This window comes from Aptenodytes patagonicus, chromosome 7 (assembly GCF_965638725.1).
Source record: "Aptenodytes patagonicus chromosome 7, bAptPat1.pri.cur, whole genome shotgun sequence".
NCBI lineage: Eukaryota > Metazoa > Chordata > Aves > Sphenisciformes > Spheniscidae > Aptenodytes > Aptenodytes patagonicus.
The window spans coordinates 54,708,339-54,731,192 of NC_134955.1; the positions used below are offsets into that span (position 1 = coordinate 54,708,339).

Genomic DNA, 22,854 nt, shown 5'->3' on the forward strand with positions numbered 1-22,854 from the left:
GTACTTTACAATTCTGTATTAAATATAATATTGAAGCATTTCCCACACCATCTGCTCTCCCAAACTCCATTAAATACACTGTATTTTTAAATTAATAGGATTATCTGAAATCTCTAGACCTCAGAACAACCGTGATCTATTTAAAATCAGACGAATTAAGATGGATCCGAGTGATTTGAAACATCCCATACTTACACGGATAATACACAGTAAGTGGCAGTTATTACAAGAAAATAAAAACAACTTATTACTAACTTCGCAGTTATGTCTTAGCCCTGAAATGCGTTTAGGCGTTGTCTCATTCCAGAGACTTAATGAAAGGTAGACAGGTTGTTACCGATGGGAAAAAACCCGACCCTCTCACATTTATAGAAAAATTTGGATTGCAGTGAACATTCTAAATACAAGATTCCCTCTCTCAAGCTGTAAAATTACTGACAAGGGCAGCATATCTAAAGATACATTCCTGAACAACACTACCAGAATCTATGGAAACGCGCAGTCAGAGCAGAGTTCACATCTTAGAAGTCACAAAGCACCAACACCAAATGCTAGAATGACACAAGCTTAAATGTTTCCTGTTTTTTTTCCAACTTGCAAAAATCCCCCAAAATATGTCTGTGAAGTGAACACAGCGCAAATGCGTAATTCTTTACAGTATCTCGCCTCTTCATGCAGACAAGTATCAAAACCCATTTGGATGTACCTTAGAAGCTGTGAAGGTCACAACTGTTTTCCAGGAAAACAAAACTGCAAACGATAGTTTATGGGCCAATTGTAGAATCTAGCTATTTTCTCCATGCACAAAAATTATTAAATGTGCAATACGTAAACTATGCATATACCAAACACTAAGTATATTCATTTATGCTTTTGCAAGATCTAAGTAGATGCTCCCAGGATTTAATACCGTTCAAAGTTCATGAAGATAAAATTAAGCCAGGCCATCTACTCACTCAATCATTTATGACTTTAAAAACAAGAAAACCCACAGACAAAGTAGGATCACAAAAAAAGACACTATTTACATTTGTGATTCAACTTTCAAAGCAGCCCTCCTCCTCCCAAAAGGCACTTCAAAAAAAAAAAAGTATTCTTCAAAAGTAGGCCTCTCAAATATAATTAACTTTCCGTTATCAGATACTTCATGTCTGTGATTACAGATAAATGACGAAAAACATCCCTTTCTCAAAAAAAAAATCCAAGAAACTCAGTGACACCTGAGCTGGAAAAAGAGTATACTTTCCATCCTGTTTTCCGCCTCCATGTTCATTTTAGGCAGAAATAATATTTCAGCCCAGAAAGTGAAACTTTCATAAAATGTTACCAACAAACAGAGAATTACAGCTTCAAACATACATTCCTTCCTGCTACCACACCAGAAGACTTCATAGTTTAAAAATGTTTCAATCTCCTTTATCTCAGACTGCCTTCCCACACATGCCTTCATTTGCTATCAATAAACTACTTCCACTGGAGACAACACACTGAAACAGCAGCGGGATCCACCTGATCGCATTTGGAGTTTCTGTACACATTGAAAATCATTTTCTACAATGAAAAAGTTAATCTCAGAAATCATTAGCATGCACCACTTGTAAACGTCTTTCACTAAGTCATTGCCCCCAGAAAATGGCATCCTTTTACACTTTATTGCAAGGTAAATTCTGCTGAAAGTAAACCTCCAGAGTTATTCCTGAGCCAACTACTGCAAAACAGCAGACCGCAGGAGACGTTCCAATCCTAATACGTTTGGGCAAAACTACCAACATGCACTGACACAATTGTTCCTCTAAAACAACTACAGATAATTACATTTACATCCATGGAGTTCTGTTAAGAATAAGTAACTATCTGTAAAACCACTTTCAAAATTAAAACCAGCCTATTGTTATATATAAATCCAGTAAGATATACAGATGTACCTAAATGCCTACAATTTTTTAGTTATTGAAAAGGGGGATAGGGACTATGAGTAATATGATTTCTGTATTTTAAAAAGCTGATTTACCAGAACAGTAATGCCATGTGATCACTGCTCTACTAGGCACATAAATTATTTTAACGTATATCCAATTTTCCCCTTTCACTCTCCACTTTCCTGAAAATAAAAGACTCTGAAGTCTAAATACACATACTTGAAAGTAACCCTAACAATATTCTGTATTCTGGAAGATAAAAACACCACAGGATCTTGCTGGCAAAAAGAACACGCCAATGAGAAAGGGGGGAGAGAACGGAAGAAACAGTGTTTGCTCACTCTATGGCGCAGTTTTGCAAGTTTTTGGTTTTTAAGAACTGGTTAATAATACAAAGGGAAAGAACTGGTGGCCTCCAGTGTGAACATTAGTATAGATTTTTAAAATTGCAAAAGAGCGTCATATAAAGTAAGAAACACCACTTACCTGTCCCACCCCCACTCTCAAAACTTGGCGAACTCCATGTTTCAGCAAGGTTTCTTGGTGGCTATGACATCTCAAGACTAGAACAGGCTGGAGCCCAAGCAGTAAGAGCATATTAGGAGGGGCTGAAATTGGAAAAAAATGTTATATACCTCTTTCATATCTAACGCACAGCGAATCATAAAATCTGTAACTGAGTAGGTTTCCACAGCAGTTAATTCTGTAGACTGGAAATACTGGTATCATGGATTTACTATCCATCACAACCAACAGTATCTAGTTTAGTGAGATCTTGACGTAGTTACTTAAAATGACAGATCTTAGACAATTAAATCACAAATAAACTCCATTTCCCAGAAAAGCCCATCAGTGTAAGCATTTTTATAAAGATTATGGGAAAGCTAACCTTAATGAAGAAGGAGGGAGGAATACAGTTCATAACCCTAAGTGACAGAGGTGACCCATTCTCTATTTTTGGTTTTACCACAGAACGGGCAAAATTTATTTACCTACCAAAGAAAGCAAAATCTTGGAAGCAGGTATCTTCCATGACTACAGAATTTATATATTTTTTTCTTTCTTTTTTTAAAAAGACGTCCAAAATCTCTCCTAATAAAGCGAGAATTCTTAAGAATCAGCATATTCTTATTTACAGAATTCACTAGTTATAATTGAAAAACTGACCTTAAATGTCAGTGACCTTTAATCACCTTAAATGTCCTACCTTGACACCAAATACCTTAAATAAGACACAGTGGTAATTTTGAGTAAAGTCACCCGGCCTGTCAAAAAGCATAAGGTACAATCTGCAGAGTCTTGTACAAGTTTCTAGTCACTTTTCTGTAACTAAGGTATGGCTGAGTTAATTTGAGATGAGGGTATTGCAAAGTGTCACTTTAGTTAATACACCGCCTGACATGAAAAGGGCTCTTTAGAGCCCATCTTTTTTTCCATGGTGGAGGTAACAGTTTTCCTTCTCCTTTCCTTCACAGCCAGTGAGAGAAAAGAACAGAATATAAAACAACTCAGTTGTACACGCAATAGTTGCGGTATGTCACAGGATACCAGCTGCTCAGAGAGTTAACTTTTAATCTGAGAAGTTTCCTAAAAAGATAGCTCTTTCGTCACACCCTCAATGCTTCAGGAGAGACAACCTAAAGTCAACAGCAGAAGCATAATGACCTGTATTACGCATCAACTAAGAACTTGAGACTCATCTGTGGCTCCCAGTAAACTACCATGAAGCATCCTAGAAACTCTTCAATTAATAATGACTTATAGAAGAAACAGCTTCTTAAGTACACACGTAAGGTTAGCAAGCACCAGGATCTCTAAAAATCTGAAATAATGAATGCCAGGAACTCCAAATCTTTCATTAAACAACACACACACCCCCACCAAAGGACTGCGATACAACCAGCTACAGAAATGCATGTTAAACCATACACTAATGGAAGAAAGACCTTAAGAATTAGTTATAGAAGTGAAATCAACAAAAGCTTGTTGATTTTAGTTTTGTTCTCAGAACATTATTTATTCTGCTTAAAGAAATGAGAAGGAACAGTATCACACATTTTATACATGGACTGTGAGAATGGGCACAGTGGAGAAACGAAAGGGGAGAATGAAACCTTAGGGGGCAGAGATTACAGAAAAGTGCAACCTGACATATTGCTCTATAAATAAATGAATAAATAAATGCCAGGTAAGTAGGTTTAAACCTTGGCTTAGAGCTACGCTGTGAGAACTTGAAAAATAAATCAATCAAGCAAGCAAGTCTTTTAATCTCTTTGAAATGCAACGGGCATATAATTTGTGATAGCCTCTTTTAATTCCCTCAAAATCAAGAATTGATTATCAATGTAAAATAATTCCCAACATCTTATTTATAAACTCAGGGAGCTCCCCCTCGATGCTATAGACCTGTACCGTGAAAGGACTAGGAAATGCAACATAGCACAGGATATATTTTCGTCCTTGTGTGCTACCACTCTTGGCTCCTCAAAGCTGTAGAAAGCACTTGAACAATTTGAAATATTTATTGAACTTCGAAAGTTACGCAATCCTAATTCTTCTGGCTCCACCGCACAGGGAGTATACTTTATTCTCAACCATAGACAGCAGCAACAGAAGTGAAGATAAGGTTCAGAAACCTGCAGTCACACAACAAATCAAAATGAGATCTGAGCCTCTATTTCAACTGTAAACTGCAACTAACAAGTTTCTCAACCATGCTAAACCTTGATATTCTACCCCAAGCTTACCCTACATCTATTGACCTAGCACAGGTTGTAAGAGACAGAAAAAAGGAAAATCAGCCACTAGTCCTCAGTCAAGTTACCTCGGGATTTCTGGGAAACATGCCCTTAATGATTTTGCAGGATCAGGTCCCCTTTCTCCTTGCCCAGTTTCCTTTTCAAAGTTCAAGATCCCTCTCAGAATCAGCCACTGACACCAAGACTCCTGAATAATTCTTCCCTTCCTCCTCCTCAAGCCAAAATGCATCATCCTCAGGCTCCGCTTTTAGCAAACCTTGCAAAGAGGTCAAGATATTTTAGAGACACAAGTCATACTGGATACTCAAGTTGAGACCCCTTAACTGAATCTTTTTCAGCACTCTCTCAAAGTCAAGCTTGTAAGCTTTCTCAAACTGGCCACTCCAAAATGATTAAGGCCTTTTGACTGCTTCAGATACACATTTGTGACTTTGTTTATCAAGGACACACATACAGACATTAAGAGTTTGGTGGTTCAGCTGGGCATAAGCTGGGGTCTAGTACTACTGAAGATGCCCTAGGTGTTCCACCAGGCCTACAGTGACTGCTCCAGTGAGTGATGGTCTGCCTCCAATAAGTGAGGCACATGACTCAGCTGCCAGGCCTGGGTGACGTCTTGCACATCTGGCTGCTTATCAAATACTCCATGTGTAGACATGACAGACTAAAGCTTTGAGAGAGTGGATTAAATAATATCAGTATTCTGATCAACTGAGTGTGGTGGATGAAAAGTCAGGAGGCCTAGTTTTGACAATGATTTGCCATATAAGCTTGCAAAAGGAATTTTCACTCTTCTTTGCTGTATTTTCCATGAAATTAAACAGGGTGCATTCTGAGATTCAACTGAAGATAAATGTGATTAAGTTAATCAGTAGCATCTAGCACTTTGTCCATTTCTCCAGATCAGACAGCCCCTACAAAGACAGTGGCTATTCATTTATTAAACGTTAGGAGCATTAAGATAATGATAATTAACTTCTACAAACCAAAATACATGTGCTGTAACACTTTGCTGAGATAGTTGAAAGCTTTAGGAAGCTCCCATTACAGAGATGTGCCACCTATTTCTACACAGTTCAGGAAGTTCATGGATTGTTGTAGAATACTTAAGACATGTAGGTAAGATATCTAAAGCATCATATAATCTCTTTACATTTGCAGTAATACATATGTCATGAAAAACTGGTAATCCCAAGCAGTATTATTTAGGGACTTTTAAGACAAACTAAGAAAACATTCAAGCACGTAAGGCAATGTTATGTTCTGAACCTGTACTTTCCAAACAACTAATTTAATTTACTTCAAAATTAGAAACAGTTATATCCTGGTATGAGATTGTATTTGTGAAATTTAGGTGAAGTAATTTTTTTTTTTTTTGGTCATGGTAACATGACAAAAATTATCCTTAATTGTAGTGCCTAAAAAGTCCCAAAATACAGAAAAAAAAACCCTAACAAAAATCAACCCTTCAAAATGCAAACAGTACTATTCATTCCAAACAACCTCATTCAGGATTCTACGTTTGCTCCATCTAAATCAGTTACAGAAAATCTAGTCCAAAATCTGAAATTTTAGAACATGTATTTAACAGCTCAGTACTCAAATCCATGCCTTTTATATGCCATACTTCAAAATGACTTTCAGAATCACAGAAGTGAAAGTTCCACTGAAGCACCTCAATTTTTCCATGAAAAATTATCCAACTTTCTCTGCTCAAGTGCAAATAAAGATACTGTGAAATTCTTAAACTTACCTGTAACATACCAACTATTTCCACTTTATTAAAAAAGATGAAAGAATGAAGTGTTGATAGCATATTTTCCTCAAAAACTGAGGGAGTGGGTAGGACCATATCTTGAATATACTGTACTCTGTATGTCTGATGTATTTTTTGCTTCAGCTCTGGATCAGATATAGGAATCACCTCTTTAAATTTTGCCGTTTTAGTCAGAAATTCCCTGTGTTTCCGTGACTGTGATAAAGATGGATCATATTCTAGGCATCCAATTACATCCATTATACATTCCTCAGAAAACATGACTTCAAAAAGTGCAGTTCTGTTCAAAAGAAAAATTCCCTTGATAATTTCATATAAGTGGTGTAGTCCTTCAATGTTCTCCAAGTCTTCGCACACATGAAAAATTTCTAAGAGCTTCTTAATATAGCCCTCATTTTCCAGTGCTAGTGCGAGTTTTTCACGACGTAATGGTGAAGGCAGTGAAGATGCCACAAGTTCTGCAATTTCTTCTAGCCGACTTAATTCACAAGATGGCAATTCTAGACCTGGTGATGACATATCATCAAAACGTTCTTCCTCAGATTCATCGACAAGGTCCTGAGTAATATCGACAGAAGGGTCTTTGCCTTGAACCTACAAAATAAAATGTGTTCAGAAAAGTGGAGTTTAATGTTTACTGCTACTTGAACACTGTTTTAAAAATACCATTTCAAATGTCACACACTTTTTCTTTGTATGGCCAAAACAGAAGTGCAAATGGAAGTTTGACATTGAGTACAGCTGTTTTGAAAAATAAGAGATAATGAAACAATTTCTTCAAACAGAAGGCATTACAAAATTATTTCTACCTTAGATATTTAATTCTATTTAATTCTATTTATTTTCTATAAAAAGGAGGAAGATTAAAGAAAAAAGCTACATTTTCTGAGTACTTCAAATAAAAAAGGAAATTCATAATTACTAATATGGACAACAACTTTTTAATAGACTACTGAACTAAGCTATTTGTTTCCAGTCTTTATTCTCTGCAGACAGATTTTCAAATGCAAACCAGTATTACAATATTGCAGTGGTAGCTTTAAACATTTATCTATAGGCTATTTAACTGCTCTTGATGCTTTTCAAAGCTTCTGCTACCTCAAACAGAGGAGAGAGACCAGTCTTGTTAATTTAATTGTTGTTTTCAGTCCTGGAGAGCTGCAAGTCAAAATCCGTTACCGTGCACTTTCTAAATACTCAACAGAAGCATGGAATCCCCTCTTAAGAACAGAAAACCCCAAACCAACATTAACAAAAGAGTAGTGGAAATCTGGAGCTGTCAGAAAAACAAGGCACAGGATCTGCAGAGATGTCTCTAGAGATACAACGAGGAAACTGCAGAAAGTATGACTTCGTGGGAAAAAAAAAAAAAAAAAAAAAAGAGGCAGATGCTTGGGCACCAGAGTGTTTCAGCTTTAATGACATCTTAATTTTAGAATTTTAGTATCTGCTTGGAGTCTGATGTATCAAATCCAGAAAGGCACTGCTGTATAGAACGGTAGAAGGTACTGTTCTTTTTAATCTTGAAAATCAGCAAAAAAAAATCTGGGAGAAATACTTCTTCATGGATAACAGCAAGCCTATACTTAGATTAAAATCCAGAATGCTGTTAAAACCCACATACTGTTCTGTTTATACATCAGCAACCACTTCCAGTGTAAGTGGTATCAAAGTTTTCCTTTTGGAAGAAGCTTTAATGCCTGAGGAAGCTTAAGATCTTTAAAGTACACTAGACACAAATACAATAGCATGGCCTCAAAACAGGATGTAAAGACACTGGTTTATTACAAATATTAGATCTTTACATGAGGCTGAGGAAGCTGGGCTTCTTATCTGGGTGTTTCCCAAGAACACAATTTCCCCTTTCCCCCATTTTGTTTCTGTCCCCAACTTTTGGTCCTTTGACTGCTATGGTTCCTGGAAATGTTTCTGTACTTATTTACATAAGTTTCTGTACTTATTTACATAAGTGGTAAACTGCTGAAAAGACTCATTTCTAAAAAAAGGAATTATCTATACACATGCAATTATGAAACCAGATTTCTTTTGCTTTATTTCTGAAATCAGTGAGAACAAACTCCAAAAGACAGAGTGGAGAGAGCCAGACGTCTGTTAAGAACAGAAAGAGAGAGCACATAGAGAGAGAATTAGACAAATTTAGAGAAATCCCACCTAATGTAGCACAAAAATTAAAAAAAGGTGTAATGCTTTGAATGGAAGTCAAAACCCAAACAAGAACTGACAAATTGAACTAACATCAGTGAATATATTGACTGAACTCTTTTGGGTATTGGTCAATAGTTAATACCTGACCAAATGTTATCCAGAAACAATACCGACTCAGTAACTACACAGTCATCTGGTCATAGTGGTAAAACATGATGAGTTAATTAGCACATATTAAAATACATACATGCTACATATAAATTGTTTGATTTCTTTAAGCTGTAAGAATTATAGCTGTGAGGTGACAATACAGGGATAGAGCTATCTCCTACTTCAACTATCAGATCAACATTTCATACCCTGACAGCCAACAGAAGCATATCGTCACATTTACATGGAAAAAAGTTCTGCTGAGAAACTACTATTCCCCTCACCTGAAACAGAAGAATGAGATAAGAAAAAGAAGAATGAGAAATGCAGAGAGAGAGATATGAATAAGATACGGTTAAATCAATGAGAAATACATTTGTCCTTGTTTCAGTTGGGATAGAGTTAATCTTCTTCCTAGTAGCTGGTATAGTGCTGTGGTTTGGATTTAGGATGAGACTAATATTGGTAACACACTGATGTTTTCGTTACTGCTGAGCAGTGCTTACACAGAGTCAAGGCCTCTACTGCTCCTCACACCACCCCACCAGCAAGTAGGCTGGGGGTGCACAAGAACTTGGGAGGGGACGCAGTCGGGACAGCTGACCCCAGCCGACCAAAGGGATATTCCATACTGTATGACGTCATGCTCAGCAATAAAAAGCTGAGGGAAGAAGAAGGAAGGGGGAATGTTCAGAGTGATGGCGTTTGTCTTCCCAAGTAACCGTTAAGTGTGATGGAGCCCTGCTTTCCTGGAGATGGCTGAACACCTGCCTGCTGATGGGACGTGGTGAATTAATTCCTTGTTTTGCTTTGCTTGTACAAGTGGCTTTTGCTTTACCTATTAAACTGTCTTTACCTCAACACATGAGTTTTCTCACTTTTACTCTTCCGATTCTCTCCCCCATCCCACCGAGGGGGGGAGTGAGCGAGCGGCTGTGTGGTGCTTAGTTGCCGGCTGGGGTTAAACCACAACAACATTATAAAATTCACTAAGAGCTCACATACATTCTTCTCTCTACAATAAAACTTTGGACAGGTAACCTTCTCCCTTCTGGCCAACCTGGAAAAAGTTAATTATGAAATTAATTGTTATGAAACTTTTTAAGCACTCATTTTGAGCTAAACTTCCTTGGGTGATAATACAGCTAAAAAGTTACGTTAAGCAAAAAGACCTGAAAATGCTCTAAAAAAACCCCAAACCCCTCCACACATAGTTTAAGTTCATATCAAATTTCTGGAGGAAGGAGAAAGTTTTCAAACTAAAAAATGCAAAATTTGGGGGAGGTGGCTAAGACAATAGTTTTTACTTTCTATCTACTGTGTTCAGATTCACCTCTTAGAACTGTCCAAAAATTGTGAACACAAACATTATGACGATTTAGGTTGTCTCAATCTTACATTTATCAAACTTACCTGACATATTTTTTCCCATATTTCATCACATCCTGCTTTTTCTTGAAAGCTAAGTGCCAAATCATAATTTTCAGCTTCAGACCACACAATCAAGGTATCCTTTAAAGAGAGGAAGAGTATTTTCAGGCAATGTATTTCAGATTTTACAAACGTGAATAGTGTTTAAAGAGTAACATTTTAAAATAAAAACAGCTTGATACCAAATTATGACAGGACAGTATTACAATACAAATGTAATCATCATACTTTTTACGTTTTTTTTATATGTTCTGAGATTCTTAGGATTAAAAACATTTTTGCATAAATCAGAATAAGGAAGTTCCAGAAAGATACTGAAAGTTTTAGTTCTTAATTCACATGACCATAATATTGTAAGTCTCAAAAAGGTTGATCTAGAATATGTAATTCTACCTCAATGCATCCTCTGATAAAATATGGTAACAAAAGCAACAGGTTTGGTTTGGGTTTTTTTTTAAATCTGTTTCAACTGGACCAAATAAAACTGCACAACTTTTGTAGGATCAAAGTTACAATCATTTTTCTCATTTTTATAGGTCCCAGAAGACACTGTGCTAACACACAGAAGAGCTACTTAAAAAGTAGCCCCAAGATACCTACAAACTTTAAACAAGAATAGAAACTTGAATATGCACACAGTTAACTGCCTAAGAGTATGCATACGTATTACACTGAACCACGCACATCATTTTTACTCATTCCAAACTACAATTCTGAAAGGATGTTTTGCCCTAGATTTCTAGAAGTTAGTTGAAACCGTGCTTAGCTATGTTTACTACCCAGACTCTTTAGCTCTCATCTACTTACTAGAATAGTTCAAGAGTTTATCAGAGCCCTCACACTGCATGCAAAAACAATATATGGAAGTGGAAGCTGATGCTGCAAACACCAATATCGCACACTGATAAGGTATTTGATGCAGTAGTTCACAGACAGCCTGCTAAATAACTGTTAGAATAAAAAAAAAACAAAGAGAAAAAATATAACCTGCATTATTTACATATTGAATCAAATTTTTGGAAAGTCTTTTGTCTTGCTATAACAGCTAGCTGAAATATAGCCACATTAAATATATACAGCCCCATGAAACTGCATTATTTCAGTTAAGTGCTAAAACATGCATTTACTCACTAGGACAACAGACATGAGAATTTTTCTACTTATATTTCAATGAGAACCATAAAAGAGATTATTTTTGCTTAATTAAGTATAGTTTTTGCTTATAGTGATTATTCCTAAAGGAATTAATTTTAAATATTTGTAAAAGCACTATAAGTTGCCAGACATTTATAAAGTTTAAGACAGTTTATTAATTAGGCTTAATTTATTTCAAATATTAAAATGAACACTGAAGATAAAGAGAAATCTTGCATTTAGATTTCAATGTGCACTTACTAAACTCCTTAAACTAAACTATCATCTAAATAGCACAATCAGCTAGCTCTGTTAGGATTCAGTCAAGCAACACAATATAATCAATTTGCCATTACCAGAGCAGCTATACTGCTTCAGAGGCACTAATGGCTTTACCTTACAAATGGCAAATAGTTTACCTTTTCCTTTTCCAAAGGGTTGAGGAAGAGGTGGTACACAGAAGAAAGGGTTTTAGGAAGACCACCTCCAAAATACAAAAGGAAGAAGAAAGTCACAATTAATAGTTTATTCTCTACAAGACAGGTCATGGTGCAAATACTCTGGTAATAACAGATTGACAGCACCTAGTACCGCTGACTCCTATAGAGTAAGAAAAAAACAGTTCTCAAAAATTTAGAGAGGGAAGGTCCAGAAGAAAAAAAAATTCTTGTTTTTTAACCATCTTTTAACAGTAGGTACCTTACTGCAGCATTTATTGTATATATCAGGTTCAAAATCTAATACATTAAACACTGCAATTAGTATTTATACTGCAGTAACTTTCAAGGCCACTCTCATCAGAGTCCCACTGAGTAGCGCTTGTTTAATTTAAAAAAACCAAACAAATCCCTAACACTAAATCTTAAGTAGACCCTAGCAGAACTTGCAACATTCCTATCTAATTACATTTCCATTTAAGTGAAAGTGGTTAGATTTCTAAGCAAGCCATTTCCAAAAGAAGATCAAAACGTATCTTCTTCTCTATAAAGAATATGACTAACAAATAGGGAAATGACTAAAAGAACACAAATAAGGACAGTGTTATTTACAGTAACTGCAGTAAGTTGAATAAACAAAAGCTCTAAATCTCTGAATAAAATCCAGCACTGGTCCAAGACAGGTCGTCTGTCTTTTTCCTCTGGGGAGAGGAGGGATGGCGGGAAGAAAGCAGGCACAGGAAAAAATGAAAGGGAAGACACAGAGGTAAAGCTGCTTTTGAAAACTATCGTCACAGATGTACAGAAGTGTATTTGGCCATAGTATAGCAATCGTTCTTGTTAAACAAGATCATCTACTATCATACATGGAAGTTCAGACAGTATTTTTTCACCTCTACACATTCTGATTTTTTTTTTTATTGTTTCTTCTTTGGAAAGCAAAACTAAAAACTGCTGAAAGAAACTATTTGAGCAGCAGAACAATAATCTTCAAGTTTGGTTTATTAATATTAGAAAAGTATTTTCCAATTGCCAACATTAACAATTTCAAACTATTAGTTATCTGTTGCCTTATCACACAAGGATTTCATATTATAGATTAATATCAGTGTCTTAACAGAAATCTATCAATTGCTACTCTCCGGATCTTTAGTAAGAGAGTATTTGCTTGTACATCCTTTCTTGCCTCAAAGGGCTTTTAAAAAGCAAACATGAAGCAAAGTGAGAAAAGCACTTCACTCTGTTGCATAATACACAGTTCAAAGTTTAAATTCACTGTTAAATGCAGACAGTTAGTAATGTAATTCCATTTTCTTAATCCTACAAAGTTTATAATCATCAAAAAGAAGAGCAGTACAAGACTTACACATGTAGGAAGAAGTGACTGAAGGAAATTCTAGATGTAGTTAAAGATAAAAAAAACATGAATGTAAGTCTAGTTTCTGCTTGTTTTATTTAAAGGAACCTTTCTATGTGTTTGATCTGAAATCTCCTCAGTGTAATCTGAATCCACTAACTACTCTGGATCTCTCAGCTACGGAATAGGACTATCTGTTGCTTCCAAATGCCAAATCTTACTTCTTGCAACTCCAAAAAGCAAATGAAATTTCTTAAGACTGCCTCCTCCATTCCAAGAGGAAACAGGAGTGTGAATAAATATGCTTAGTAATAGTAGCTATTGGTTAGAAAGGTAAGGAGATGAGTCTTGCACATTACCTCTCTATGAGCATAAAATCTTCAATCTTTTATGATTCATAAAAGCAGTTCTGGCTCTGTTTGATCAAAAACATATCCTTTTTTTGCATTACATACAAAATGTTAGCCTCTAGACAAGGAACTGGATGGGATGACTAAAACATCTAAAATTTGTTCTTACCTAGCTTGTAGTTATACACAATTAAAATGTGAAACTGCTGTATTAAATCATAGCTAGATTGTGTGAACTGAGTCATAAACATGGACAAATGTTTTATCATTGAAGGCTTTTATACTGAGTGCTCTGCAAGAATGCTAGCATTCTAGCTCCTCGCATTTTTCAAGATGCATTAAGAGTTCTTGGCAAGATCATCTTTAAATAGGATGGTAATCAGGAAACTACTTATGTAGAGTTCACGATCTTATTTCAAGTTTGAAAAATCATTTGCTGCTTTGCAAAAAAATATTTTGACAACAGTGCCAGCTGGATGTGGCATCACTACCTTAGCCCATACAAAATTTGCTGTCTCCCTAAGACCATTTATATAAATTTGTCTTTTCATATTATTGTTCATTATGACTGTGCAGATATAATCAGGAATTCTTAATTTTAAGCAAAAATTCTGAGCATGGCCTCTTTTTAGAAGACCTGTGTATTTAACATTCCCATAAAGAGGTATTTATCATTTCTGCCAATGGAGGTTAACTTTTTGCACCCTTATCCTTATAAAGATACAGCCTGAAGCAAAACTTCTTCAGCATACAGTCGGGCATTTCTCTGCTGCTTGTCTCATAAAGCCCACATGGAGCAAGTTCTGGTTAGTAAGACGTTTTCAAGGAAGCACTACTGTGTGCTACAGCTTTATTTGAGACTTCATTCCTAAGAAGCTAACCTTCAAAAATACTACTGCAATAGTTCAAGCCAGCAAGCAGTGGCAATTGTACTTAGATGGACAGGGCTTAGTATCTACCACATGATTTCTCCTCACTTTTTGCAATGATTTCCAAAAGGCTTACTTTCCTTAATAGACAGGTTGTTGAATACACAATATCAGTCTCAAGTTCTCACCGTTAACACTCACCAGAAATCACGCTTTTATTAGATATTAAATTAGTTTTATTTAACTATTAGGAAGCTGATTAGCAGGTGTGTTGTACAGCATTCATACAATCTCCAAAGCAAGCCCTGGGATTTCATAATGAAGAATTTCAGAGCAACTAGTACTCAGGATTTGATTCTGCTGTAAAATTGATTTAAGATTTCTTTCCTAATGTGATAAAATTAAGAAAACTGTTATTGTTTGACAATGCCCTCTCACTGGTGTTCATGTCCAGGGAGAATACAAGTCTTCTCTGTAGCCCCAAAATATTCTCTTGGCATCCCTATGAGATTTAGGCTACTCTCAAGAAGTAGTGATCCCCCAAATTAGATAGGCTTTTCATAAATTCTTGCCTTCTGTCTTAAAAAGCAAGTTAATTTCTTCCTACTAGCCCTTAAATGATTTAGGCCTATGACACTTTCCTGGCGCCCACTGGAACTTCAACAGAGGGAGGTTGTTTCTCCCCCTCTTGGACTGCCTGATTACTAGTCTTCCTTATCTATGCCCTTACATTGTTTATAGTTACAGACACTTCCCTGGACATGCCAAGCCACCTTTCAGCATCTTGCTAGCTAATTATTTACAGTCAAAAGTACAGTTTCATAAGCAGCTTTCTGCTTCTGAAATAAACTACTGTCACTACTCAGGTTTTTTAAGTTAAAAAAAATATATATATATAGTTATCGTGGTAGGCTGCAGCAGAATCTTCAGGCTAAAAAAACTCGCCCCAGTAATGTAATATAAAGTTTCAATTCTGCATTTGGTTTCGTGCATTTGTTCACCTGGATATCTGGATGTGCTAACAAGTTATCCCCAAATCTGGAATAACATATCAAAGGCACACTCAGTCTTTTGGCAGAATGTATTCTATTAGCTTCTATGAAAGCTCAACAATCATACATGATTTTTCAGTTAGCAATTTCATAGCTGCATTCCCATGAAAACACATAGAATAAAATCAGTTTATTAGTTCTATAACAGAACCTCAACTCACTAGCCTAGTGACCACACCCAGAAACAGCAGAAGAATTAGATTTCACAGGAAAACTATGAAGATAAAGGAACATGTGATCATTTAAAATGGATGAACTAACCCATCCCAAAACCAGGAGCAGCCACTCCCCTTGTTTCTCCCCTCACCCCACAAAACCAAACACTTTTGCTTACTATCTTAGCTACAATAGGAACAAATTTTATTGAAATAGTTTCACTGTTGGCTCGCTTGTCCTGACAGCAAGGGTAGGAAGTTCATCTTCTCTGAGCATTCTGCCAGTGCCTTTTTGGATCTTTTCAAAATTTAGCTTTGTAGTAAGTCTGCTCTCCATCATTCAAGGATAGCCACCTTCAAGCTACATAGCTAGTAGATGGTATTCTGGATAAATTTAAGCTTTGTATTCTTGTGAGGAACTGAAAAAGGGACTGCAAAAGCAGAGAACACAAGACACTGAAGTTTCTAGTGCAGAGGCAAGACTTTGTAGCTGGAAGCTGTAAGCAACTCAAGTCTTCCTTGTTTCAGGCACAAAAAGGGATGCAATACATTCTTCATCACTGGGTTACAGGATGTACATGGATCTATCTAAAATAAAGTTGAGGATATAAGTCTTTACTGTTCTATTGCTAAACAATTGCCAAAGCATATTGAAAGTACATTGAAAAGTATATACCCCAGTCCATACCCATATCAGCTTTCTCCCTAGATAAATGCTAGGTATACAGAGTTTATTCCTCCTTTAAGGTTGCATAGGAAGAGGTATGTTGTCCTAAAATACCAGTGCAATTATTCGTTTTCTGAATAAGGATCACTTGTTTAAAAACAGCACCTCTGTCACTAGCATTCTGGAATTGTGTCATTTTAATGCCTTTAAAACAAACTGTAAAAACAGAGCATGGATTGAAGTGTGTAAACTGACTTCACCAGTGTGTAAACTCACTTACAATTAAAATATCTTCTACCTTTACTAGTATATTAAGAAAACAACCAACAACAGAAGAGGAAAACTAAGTATTTTATGTGTGGTCCAGCAACCCACAGTATAATTAAATTCCACTTACTAAACAAAATCTGCTTTTAAGCTGTGTGCTACTTACCCATAATTAAATCCAGTATATTCCATACCAGAGTTATAGGACCATTATTGTAACATTTTAAAATAAGAATACCAATAAAACTTAACACATAGCCCTAAACAACAACACAAGTCAGGAGGCCGAGAAATCTTCTGCCTACAAATCATACCTTAACATAAGAAATACTAGTCCTTTTTCTGAGCCACAGGACATTAGTTTCTCAAGTTGTTTTCTTTCTAGCTTGTTTTCCTCATATGGATTCCTTTCTTCTAGTTCTAGTGTAAGTAATGAGTTTGCCAGGAAGTACACGGTTCAAGAGCATGCAAAAACTTCCACTGGTAGCAACTCTGTTACAGAATCAGATATGTAGACATATCTTTCTTTTTCAACACACAGCAGAAAATGACTCTTCATTGTGACAGAAAGACTAATCTAATTTATCTGACTAGTGAAAAGGTAGTTAAAAGACTGCCTATGTGTTTCATGCTTTAAGGAATTATTTCAAACTTCTAGATGTCAGGTAAATCAGGTAAGTCTGGGAAGACCAGGGACTAGATTGTGCAAACTGAAGTATCTCGGGACCGTGTTGATGTATGAAAAATGAGTCCCCAAGCAGGTCTCAAGATCTGCCAAGTATTCTTCCCCTCCAAAAGGAAAAGCAGACAGTGTTATCTACCACCAATTAGATCAACATTTACGTGCACACAGAGACCTGACTAATCCACAATAAAAGGCAGTCATTGCTTTCAATCCTAAACCCTAAGAAATCTAAAGCAGACAGTTTGTCAAAATTTTACTTGAAGGTCAGGTTCACAGGGTATGGCTTTGGTTTTGTTGTTTTTTGTTTTGTTTGTTTTGTCTTTGTGGTTTCCATGGATGTTTTACACACCAACAGAACAGAGGCAGCAAGGCAAACTTGTACTCAGGTCTTTACACTATTATTTTGACAAATAATGATCTAATGTGACAGTTATCATTAAAATATACATATGTATATGCTGAGATTGCATAATTTGTGATATCAACAGTTACTGAGACACTCCCTTTCACACTGGCACTAATAGTGCAGCATAGGTAGAAGGTTCTTTCACCAGTGGAAGAACTTCACTGTTTATCACAAAGGTATCTATAGGCTTGTTGAAGAACCCAAAGCAACTGGCACAGCAAGTTTCCCCAAGAGTTTAACTAACACACATCTCTCCTTCCCTCCAACCACAAATTACGGTAGTTGGTCCAATAAAAGATTGTTTCTTCTTACAAGCCTCATGTTAGCCTAGACAAAAGTCAGAACTCATCCACTTACTCCATTAGATATCCGAAGTGCCCACAAGTCACACGCTAACTATGTCACAGTAAAAACAGCTCTGATGTACTGCTATGTACCCCTTTAAAAGGGAATGGACATTCACTCTCACAACAAAATTTTGAGATAAAAGGCTGGTAAGACTGTAACACTGGAAAGTTACTTTGAAGTTTTAAGTCTTATATTTCTAGGAGATTTTTCTTGACATTTTATGAGTGCAACTGACAACTGCAGGCAAACTCAAAAGTAAGTCTTCTATCTCAGGCTGCAATTTCACTAGTAGCTGAGGTGACCTAAGTGGCATTCTGCAGCCAAAAAGGAAAGATCTCGCTCGCTCTTCCATCCCACAGTTCCACAAATGGATCTTGTGTGAGGTGGCTTGAACCTTCTGCTGACATAGAGAGTTACCAGTTTTTGAAGAGGGATTTGGAGTACCAAGTTGATTTTCTTGTGGTTTAGCGAGTTTAGGCAGTTCAGAGTTCTATGAGCAGAGCTGGAAATAAGCAACTCTTCCTTTCAGCTGCTAAGCTCCAAGCTTAGCTCATATGGAATCAGGTTTAAACTCTGAACTTGCCTGTTACTAAGGGAAAGGATAAGTAGGCTCACCTGAAAGACTGTGCTACAAAGTAGGATTAATACACGCACCGAGAAAGATTTGGTATTTCCAAGGCTCAGAGTGGAGCCCTACATTCAATCTGTATTAGATACTGCTTTGCTTAAATAATATGAACAATCCACCTGCAAATATAAACTTCTGTCTGTGCAGCACTTGAAAGCTTTAAGAACAGCACTTTTCCTTCTCCAGCACAGAAAACGTACAGTGCTGTTCTAACAGGACAGATTCATGTTTAATATTTTTATTTCTCTAACCATGTTTTCACAATCACCAGTATTGATTTGTGCAGTGCTAAATTACAATACGTCTGACCCAGAGCAGCAATGAGCACAGATATGAAATGCTGTTGCACTGACAGGCATGTGTGCTAGTTTGCCACTGATCTTACAATTTTATGCCTACTTTAAGTAGGCTTCATGTTTGATCTGGCATAAAGCCTACTGATACAAAGTTTGCCCCTCAATGCTCTTTGAACAGATTTGAACCAGCAAAGCAAGTTAACACTAGATCAGCACTTTATGCCATAGAGCTGTGAAATATTCAATGTCATTTTAGGAGTCCTAAAGCTCAAGTTACTGTATCATAGAACCATGACCTCAAGCTAGTCAGGATTACAACTAAGACTTAGCTTGCTTAGCATTTTTGCTGGTCTTGTCCTTTCTTACTCCCTGCAATTGGTTCTCCACCCCACATTGGCCTTACCATTAGTTCAGTACAGACTGTTTATATAGTGCATAATGAATTATATCAAGGGGCAGATACAGGTTAAATTTTCCAAGGAAGGATATTTTAAACCCAAACTGGTTCTCCCTATTCAGTTCAACATACAATCCTACAAACAGCTGCAGCCGCACAACCTCTGGGACTGCCTGTGAGCAAAACTACAGTATGTCTATGCTTATAATAAACTATTAAAGCTGAAGACTGAAGAGTGTTTTAATACATTAACTGTACCTGATGGGATTTTAGCAAGTCTGAGCTGACCAGACTGGCAACTAAATACAATCTGGTTCAGCATTTCTAAACCTCTCAGGGTAATTCTCATCATCCATGACATAAGAACAACAAACAAAGTGCAAGACCTACAGTTCACTTCTCATCCATCTCAGTAGCATTCTTTAGGGGCTCACAATATATGGCTTAAATAATTGAAGCAAGGTGCAAACTAGAGGTGAGAAGCTGCTTTTATGTATACAGAATGCTCTGAAGCAGTAATAACCTGTATGTATCTTCCAAGTAAAAGCCAAACAAAGGTAAACATGCAAATAGCTTTAAAGCCTTCTAGTCTTCTCTTAAATAAAATACACTGAAAGTTGTAGTATCTGAAATATAAAGAAAAAAGGCAGATGATATTAAGTTTCAGATACCATAACTCTCAGGAAACTCAGCTACTTTGTGATTTTCACAACTATGCTTTGTCCGTCTCTCCCAAAGCATTTTTTGGTGTAAAACAGAGTGCAAGTTATCTATATAACTTCACAAAAAATGCAGAGAAGTAACACACATGTCATGAAATGCACAAAAATGTTGAGAACTACTTTGCCTCCTATTTTTGGTACAAGAACATAAGATATAAGTTGCAATAGAGGCAAAAAAAGGACTGTATTGCTGAAGTTAAAGAACTTGCCTTTAAACGTGAGGAAAAAAAAAGTATGTTTACCTGTTGCTTCTGGTACGCAGTGTTCGGGTTAATTTTGGACTCCAAAAGAAGAGAGCCTAGGAAAAAAAAAGTTCCACTTATTTCTGAGTGTACTAAAATTTCAATCTCAACACGAATTTTCTGATCACTTGTTCCTCAAGTAGGTATTAACACCTTTCCTCCCAACAATAAGTCTGTTAAACCCATATTCTACAGCTTTATATTTCATTTTTCCCTCAAAGACATCGTTCACATAGTACAGAACATTCAAGAGTATTTTAAGGACTGGATTTTAAACCTCTTTCTTATTCTGAGTAATGACTTTTCCACAGAAAATTTTTTAGAGATGATAAAGTCTGCAAAAAAATCAGCACACAAAAAGCATCACAGCTGCATTCCGTAGATCTCCTACAGTTGTTTTGTACGAAATTTGCTAATCATGTGGCATTTGTTCTTAAAGTTTAGCTAAAACACTATTAGTTTGCTGGAAAGCATATCTAGAAACTAATGCTTAGAGTGGCAACCATTGTGACTGCCAATACCAAAAAACTTCAGACGTGATAAACTTAGGAACAATGGTTTCACAGCAGCTTATACTGATTTAAGACACAGAACAGCAGTTCCATTCTCATGTCTGTGTTTTCTTGCCCTTCCTTTTGCATAAGCATTAGTGTTAATACATGTCACATTTAAATGGTTCGGAGTGTTGATCTAGGTGAAAACAACCCTTAAAACTACTTTTATTTTTGGTCCAATCACTTCCCTCATCCAACTTGCTGTTCAGCTGCACCAATGCCAGAGCATGAGGGACTCTTTACAGCCATGACTTCAATTTATGTATCTGCAGAGCTTCACTCAACGTACATGAAGTACTGATAAATTAACTTTCATAGTCAGTCTTGTAATTAAAACATAAGGCTGTAATCACCCCTTTAAAGAGGTGCTTCTCCATTCATTTACCTGCTAAAATTTATTCTTGTGTCCAAACTTTAAGAAAAGTATCAACTTCTCAGTTTCATAGGCAGTTCTAAGGCAGTCTTATATTTATATTACTGGAATATTTGCCAAATATCTTCACAAAATCTACACTAAAGAAAAATTGAAATGCTTCAACCACCTTAAATATGGAAGCTAGAGAACCTGAAGACAGGACAAGGAAATAAATCACTTGGATTTGAAAAACATACTTGGAATTGAAAACTGTACTTCCAAATCTCACAGCAGAATCAACAACGACTAGCTGTTTTTCACTACCTGATGAGTACACCAATTATAAAATCCACAGCAAAAAACATGCCAAACCAATGGTTGTTTACTAAGTATCACCATCCTCAATCTTATAGGTTACATTTACAAGAAAATCCACACTCCTTTCCTGAAGAATTGCTACTGACTAATAGAAGATTATAGAATCATAGAATAGTTTGGGCTGGAAGGGACCTCTAAAGGTCATCTAGTTTAACCCCCCAGCCGTGGGCAGGGACACCTTCAACTAGATCAGGTTGCTCACAGCCCCGTCCAACCTGACCTTGAATGTTTCCAGGGATGGGGGATCCACCACCTCTCTGGGCAACCTGGGCCAGTGTTTCATCACCCTCAGCATAAAAAATTTCTTCCTTATATCTAGTCTAAATCTACCCCCCTTTAGTTTAAAGCCATTCCCCCTTGTCCTGTCGCAACAGGCCCTGCTAAAAAGTTTGCCGCCATCTTTTTTATAAGCCCCCTTTAAGGACTGATAGGCTGCAAGAAGGTCTCCCCAAAGCCTTCTCTTCTCCAGGCTGAACAACCCCAACTCTCTCAGCCTTTCTTCACAGGAGAGGTGTTCATTTTTGTGGCCTTCCTTTGGACCTGCTCCAACAGGTCCATGTCTTTACTGTACTGAGGACTCCAGAGCTGGACACAGTACTCCAGGTGGGGTAAGAAAGGTTATTACTTCATGAATTTATAAGCTTTACCAAGGATTTTTATATTCATTAGCTTACTATATATGTGATAATCAGATTAACAAAAAAAAGAATTAATTGTAATTAACAAAGTAACTTACTTGTGATGGCTGCTTCTTCCTAATTTCTAAGTCTGTTGTTCTAAAAGAAGCAGCCTTCACTAATGAAGTTGGCTTGAGAAGCTATCACCCTGTCTCAACTGCTCTTGCACTAAGAGCTGTTTACAAACTAAGGTACAATCCAACAACAAAACTCAGCCCTCAAGGGAAAACAAGACAAAAAAAAAAAAGCAATCTCCCCCCAAAACCACATATACTTCCCTTTCTTTTTTTAATAGTTTTTCCAGTTTTCTAACCCACATCAGCTCTGTTAACAAAGCAGGTTATCTGCTTAAGTGTGACTGCATAACTAAAGAAAAAAATAAAAATCACATACTATAGAGCAGGACAGAGAAAGAAAACATCTAAGATGAGCTTTACTGACGAATCCAATACACTGTGGTACTTAGGCCATAGTCTCAAGCTCTGAATTTTGGGTTTGGCCAGTGAACATCTAAAAACGGCATTCCCTTTTCTATTACGATCATCAGTATTAGGTAGTATTTCACTTCACTCTTACTTTCAGTTTCAAAGCCTCAGCTTCAACTACATTAAGTTTCAGAATACTATTTTGTGCTATTGACTTGGTTGACTACTTTCTAGAAAGTCTTTACTGTCTA

General features: G+C 36.6%; 1 protein-coding gene across 5 annotated transcripts in view; it reads right to left on the bottom strand.

Moving 5' to 3' along the window:
• Nucleotides 1-22,854, bottom strand: part of PPP4R3A (protein phosphatase 4 regulatory subunit 3A) — a 45,519-nt gene that overhangs the window by 16,096 nt on the left and 6,569 nt on the right. For 2 of the 5 annotated variants that reach the window (XM_076345295.1, XM_076345294.1), the window contains exons 2-4: nucleotides 20,215-20,270; nucleotides 10,185-10,283; nucleotides 6,432-7,049 (exon numbers count right to left, since the gene is read on the bottom strand). In XM_076345295.1, the coding sequence (XP_076201410.1) occupies nucleotides 6,432-7,049; nucleotides 10,185-10,283; nucleotides 20,215-20,270 (773 nt within the window). Of the gene's footprint in view, nucleotides 1-6,431; nucleotides 7,050-10,184; nucleotides 10,284-10,692; nucleotides 10,752-11,009; nucleotides 11,107-11,602; nucleotides 11,605-11,755; nucleotides 11,821-16,039; nucleotides 16,145-20,214; nucleotides 20,271-22,854 lie in introns of those variants that run through there. The other 3 variants (XM_076345298.1, XM_076345297.1, XM_076345296.1) reach the window with 3 other exon arrangements.